The 6,034-nt window shown below is 44.0% G+C and overlaps 1 protein-coding gene across 5 annotated transcripts in view; it reads right to left on the reverse strand.

Annotated features, from left to right (window-relative positions):
* The window catches only part of glrbb (glycine receptor, beta b), a 25,545-nt gene continuing 19,511 nt past the window's right edge, over nt 1-6,034 (reverse strand). Inside the window, exons 9-10 of one of the 5 annotated variants that reach the window (XM_058396292.1) lie at nt 4,967-5,256; nt 1-980 (exon numbers count right to left, since the gene is read on the reverse strand). In XM_058396292.1, coding sequence (XP_058252275.1) covers nt 684-980; nt 4,967-5,256 — 587 coding nt within the window. In that variant the 3' untranslated portion in view covers nt 1-683. Of the gene's footprint in view, nt 981-4,966; nt 5,257-5,649; nt 5,840-6,034 lie in introns of those variants that run through there. The other 4 variants (XM_058396294.1, XM_058396293.1, XR_009205257.1 and 1 more) reach the window with 4 other exon arrangements.

Raw genomic sequence — 6,034 nt, forward strand, 5'->3', positions numbered from 1 at the left:
TGAAATTAAATACTCAGTGTGCTTAATAAAAGAACATACTCAAGTAACCTCGGTACAACCCCTGTTACAGATAATAAAAAAAGTAAATAAATAAATAAATAAATAAATAAAGAGGCGGAGCAGGGGGTGTGGCCGTCACAGCCGTTGGTCCTGTTCATTTTATTGTTGGATAAATTTTCACGATCACTGGAGACGCTGGAGCTTTAACACACATGAAAGGTCATCAAACTATACAGTTCAGTATGGCAGTGTTCTTCTGTACAAGACCAACAAGCTTCATCATCATCATCATCATCATCATCATCATCATAAACTAATGCAGAGATCGAAAAATAAACATCAGAAGCATAAATATATCATTATATTAATATTTATATCATACAGTTAGCACATGCGGGATAATAATTGCTTTTCCATAATATGTGTGCAGACGTTTTTAATAGATTAGCATCAAGGAATAATTATAAAGTAATTTATTAAATAAATACGCCTTTAAAATAGACTGAATTTATGAGAAATAACTCTAACATAGTGATTATAATATTGGTGAAATCTTTCCTTAGCGCTCTTTTCTCATCATCTCTGTACACGAGTGTGTGTGTGTGTGTGTGGAACTGTTCTGTTTGATGCCTAAGGTTGGAGACGGACAGATGGGAATGAGTGCAGGATGGAGGGAGAGGAGGTCACAGGTAGACAGACCAGTAGATGATATTGAAGAAGAGGAAGGAGAAGGGGAAGAGTGCGCGTGAGTAAAGGTCAATGCGTTTGGCGGCCGATGGGATGACCGGTTTGGCCGGGGGAGGTTTCTTGTTGTTTTTGGCCTGCGTTTTTCCCGCCGTGTTTCCGACGTCGATCGGCTTTCCGTAGCAGTCAAAGTTCGAGAGCTCGAAGTCCCGGGGCAGAGAACCGACGATGCTGAAGTCACTCGAGCGCAGGTCCGACTTCGACGTGCAGACCTTCTTACAGCGAGTCTCTGTCACCTGAGAAAGAGAGAGATAGAGAGAGAGAGAGAGAGAGAGAGAGACAGAGAGGACAAAACAAAGCAATGAAAAAAATGATGCTAATATATGTGTTTGTGTTTGTGTGTGTGTGTGTGTGTGTGTGTGTTCTGACCTGTAGAGTACTGATGTTTGTGTGTGTGTGTGTGTGTGTTCTGACCTGTAGAGTACTGATGTTTGTGTGTGTGTGTGTGTGTGTTCTGACCTGTAGAGTACTGATGTTTGTGTGTGTGTGTGTGTGTGTGTGTGTTCTGACCTGTAGAGTACTGATGTTTGTGTGTGTGTGTGTGTGTGTTCTGACCTGTAGAGTACTGATGTTTGTGTGTGTGTGTGTGTGTGTGTGTTCTGACCTGTAGAGTACTGATGTTTGTGTGTGTGTGTGTGTGTGTTCTGACCTGTAGAGTACTGATGTTTGTGTGTGTGTGTGTGTGTGTTCTGACCTGTAGAGTACTGATGTTTGTGTGTGTGTGTGTGTGTGTTCTGACCTGTAGAGTACTGATGTTTGTGTGTGTGTGTGTGTGTGTTCTGACCTGTAGAGTACTGATGTTTGTGTGTGTGTGTGTGTGTGTGTGTGTGTGTGTTCTGACCTGTAGAGTACTGATGTTTGTGTGTGTGTGTGTGTGTGTTCTGACCTGTAGAGTACTGATGTTTGTGTGTGTGTGTGTGTGTGTGTGTGTGTGTTCTGACCTGTAGAGTACTGATGTTTGTGTGTGTGTGTGTGTGTGTTCTGACCTGTAGAGTACTGATGTTTGTGTGTGTGTGTGTGTGTGTTCTGACCTGTAGAGTACTGATGTTTGTGTGTGTGTGTGTGTGTTCTGACCTGTAGAGTACTGATGTTTGTGTGTGTGTGTGTGTGTGTTCTGACCTGTAGAGTACTGATGTTTGTGTGTGTGTGTGTGTGTGTGTGTGTGTGTGTGTTCTGACCTGTAGAGTACTGATGTTTGTGTGTGTGTGTGTGTTCTGACCTGTAGAGTACTGATGTTTGTGTGTGTGTGTGTGTGTTCTGACCTGTAGAGTACTGATGTTTGTGTGTGTGTGTGTGTGTTCTGACCTGTAGAGTACTGATGTTTGTGTGTGTGTGTGTGTGTGTGTTCTGACCTGTAGAGTACTGATGTTTGTGTGTGTGTGTGTGTGTGTGTGTTCTGACCTGTAGAGTACTGATGTTTGTGTGTGTGTGTGTGTGTGTGTTCTGACCTGTAGAGTACTGATGTTTGTGTGTGTGTGTGTGTGTGTTCTGACCTGTAGAGTACTGATGTTTGTGTGTGTGTGTGTGTGTGTGTGTTCTGACCTGTAGAGTACTGATGTGTTTGTGTGTGTGTGTGTGTTCTGACTTGTAGAGTACTGATGTTTGTGTGTGTGTGTGTGTGTGTGTTCTGACCTGTAGAGTACTGATGTTTGTGTGTGTGTGTGTGTGTGTTCTGACCTGTAGAGTACTGATGTGTTTGTGTGTGTGTGTGTGTGTGTTCTGACCTGTAGAGTACTGATGTTTGTGTGTGTGTGTGTGTGTGTGTTCTGACCTGTAGAGTACTGATGTTTGTGTGTGTGTGTGTGTGTGTGTGTGTTCTGACCTGTAGAGTACTGATGTTTGTGTGTGTGTGTGTGTGTGTGTTCTGACCTGTAGAGTACTGATGTTTGTGTGTGTGTGTGTGTGTTCTGACCTGTAGAGTACAGATGTGTTTGTGTTAGTGTGTGTGTGTGTGTTCTGACCTGTAGAGTACAGATGTGTTTGTGTTTGTGTGTGTGTGTGTGTGTGTTCTGACCTGTAGAGTACTGATGTGTTTGTGTGTGTGTGTGTGTGTGTGTGTTCTGACCTGTAGAGTACTGATGTTTGTGTGTGTGTGTGTGTGTTCTGACCTGTAGAGTACAGATGTGTTTGTGTGTGTGTGTGTGTGTGTGTTCTGACCTGTAGAGTACTGATGTTTGTGTGTGTGTGTGTGTTCTGACCTGTAGAGTACTGATGTTTGTGTGTGTGTGTGTGTGTGTGTGTGTTCTGACCTGTAGAGTACTGATGTGTTTGTGTGTGTGTGTGTGTGTGTGTGTGTTCTGACCTGTAGAGTACTGATGTTTGTGTGTGTGTGTGTGTGTGTGTGTTCTGACCTGTAGAGTACTGATGTTTGTGTGTGTGTTTGTGTTTGTGTGTTCTGACCTGTAGAGTACTGATGTTTGTGTGTGTGTGTGTGTGTGTGTGTGTGTTCTGACCTGTAGAGTACTGATGTTTGTGTGTGTGTGTGTGTGTGTGTGTTCTGACCTGTAGAGTACTGATGTTTGTGTGTGTGTGTGTGTGTGTGTGTTCTGACCTGTAGAGTACTGATGTTTGTGTGTGTGTGTGTGTGTGTGTTCTGACCTGTAGAGTACTGATGTTTGTGTGTGTGTGTGTGTGTGTGTGTGTGTGTGTGTTCTGACCTGTAGAGTACTGATGTGTTTGTGTGTGTGTGTGTGTGTGTGTGTTCTGACCTGTAGAGTACTGATGTTTGTGTGTGTGTGTGTGTGTGTGTGTTCTGACCTGTAGAGTACAGATGTGTTTGTGTGTGTGTGTGTGTGTGTTCTGACCTGTAGAGTACTGATGTTTGTGTGTGTGTGTGTGTGTGTGTTCTGACCTGTAGAGTACTGATGTGTTTGTGTGTGTGTGTGTGTTCTGACTTGTAGAGTACTGATGTTTGTGTGTGTGTGTGTGTGTGTTCTGACCTGTAGAGTACTGATGTGTTTGTGTGTGTGTGTGTGTGTTCTGACCTGTAGAGTACTGATGTTTGTGTGTGTGTGTGTGTGTGTGTGTGTTCTGACCTGTAGAGTACTGATGTTTGTGTGTGTGTGTGTGTGTTCTGACCTGTAGAGTACTGATGTTTGTGTGTGTGTGTGTGTGTGTTCTGACCTGTAGAGTACTGATGTTTGTGTGTGTGTGTGTGTGTGTGTTCTGACCTGTAGAGTACAGATGTGTTTGTGTTTGTGTGTGTGTGTGTGTGTGTTCTGACCTGTAGAGTACTGATGTGTTTGTGTGTGTGTGTGTGTGTTCTGACCTGTAGAGTACTGATGTTTGTGTGTGTGTGTGTGTGTTCTGACCTGTAGAGTACAGATGTGTTTGTGTGTGTGTGTGTGTGTTCTGACCTGTAGAGTACTGATGTTTGTGTGTGTGTGTGTGTGTGTGTGTGTGTTCTGACCTGTAGAGTACAGATGTGTTTGTGTGTGTGTGTGTTCTGACCTGTAGAGTACTGATGTTTGTGTGTGTGTGTGTGTTCTGACATGTAGAGTACTGATGTTTGTGTGTGTGTGTGTGTGTGTGTGTGTGTTCTGACCTGTAGAGTACTGATGTTTGTGTGTGTGTGTGTGTGTGTTCTGACCTGTAGAGTACTGATGTTTGTGTGTGTGTGTGTGTGTGTTCTGACCTGTAGAGTACTGATGTTTGTGTGTGTGTGTGTGTGTGTGTTCTGACCTGTAGAGTACTGATGTTTGTGTGTGTGTGTGTGTGTGTTCTGACCTGTAGAGTACTGATGTTTGTGTGTGTGTGTGTGTGTGTGTTCTGACCTGTAGAGTACTGATGTTTGTGTGTGTGTGTGTGTGTGTGTGTTCTGACCTGTAGAGTACTGATGTTTGTGTGTGTGTGTGTGTGTGTGTGTGTGTTCTGACCTGTAGAGTACTGATGTTTGTGTGTGTGTGTGTGTGTGTGTGTGTTCTGACCTGTAGAGTACTGATGTTTGTGTGTGTGTGTGTGTGTGTGTGTGTGTTCTGACCTGTAGAGTACTGATGTTTGTGTGTGTGTGTGTGTGTGTGTGTTCTGACCTGTAGAGTACTGATGTTTGTGTGTGTGTGTGTGTGTGTGTTCTGACCTGTAGAGTACTGATGTTTGTGTGTGTGTGTGTGTGTGTGTTCTGACCTGTAGAGTACTGATGTTTGTGTGTGTGTGTGTGTGTGTGTGTGTGTGTGTTCTGACCTGTAGAGTACTGATGTTTGTGTGTGTGTGTGTGTGTTCTGACCTGTAGAGTACTGATGTGTAGCGGCGTTCCTCCAGCTCCGTTCAGATTGTTCATTTTAGCCGCGGCTCGGGTCTCGGCTTTCTCGCGGCTGGCGATCTTGGCCTTCTCAGCCTCCAGCAGTTTGGGGCTGTTGAGCATCACCTGCACCACGGCGTACTCCACCAGGGACGCGAAGCCGAACAACAGACACGCAATCAGCCAGATATCGATGGCCTTCACGTACGACACCTTGGGCAGCTCCGAGGCCAGGGAAGTGCACTCCGAGGACAGAGAGAGAACCGAAAGGATCCCTGCAGGGGGAACACCGGGTCATGAGGTCAGCCGTGGTCAGAGATCTATATGGGGTCAAGAGGTCATGACCTCACACATCACACAAGCAGAAATCTGCGGGGTCCAAGCACTAAGTAGTGATCAGTCAGTAGCAGAAGGAGTCCCTGTCTGGACAAAAGGAGCCACTGTCTGGACAAAAGGAGCCACTGTCTGGACAAAAGGAGCCACTGTCTGGACACCAGTGAATTACTCAGTAAAGCAGAATGGACAGATAACACAGAGGGATTTATTTCATAGCTTCTATTATTCTTTTTGTTTTTAGGAAGTAAGAAGTTCATCATGAACAGAGATAATTGTTGATTTTTTGTTAAAGACTAAACTCCTGAAACAAACCTGAGACAATATGGACTCACCGTACACAGGGGCATTATGGGATGGCAGGTGGACCGAACAGAGGAGCATTATGGGATGGCATGAAGAGTGACCCTGGATGCTACAACACATAATAAGACTGGTGGAGGAAGACAAGACGAGATGTTTCAAACTGGAGGAAACAAAACCATGCTGGAGTGTTTACAGACGAGGATAACTGTCTACAATCTGCTACAGAGGACACAATGAATGGAAAGAAAGAAAGAAAGAAAGAAAGAAAGAAAGAAAGAAAGAAAGAAAGAAAGAAAATAAACAAACAAAAAAATAGACATCAAACAGGCATCTAGATAGACAGGAAGTAAAAAAAAAATGCAAGACCTTGAAATAAAAATTAAAAAAGAAAAAAAAAGTAAAACAGAAGAAATT

The sequence above is a fragment of the Hemibagrus wyckioides genome, linkage group LG08 (genome assembly GCF_019097595.1).
Source record: "Hemibagrus wyckioides isolate EC202008001 linkage group LG08, SWU_Hwy_1.0, whole genome shotgun sequence".
Lineage (NCBI taxonomy): Eukaryota > Metazoa > Chordata > Actinopteri > Siluriformes > Bagridae > Hemibagrus > Hemibagrus wyckioides.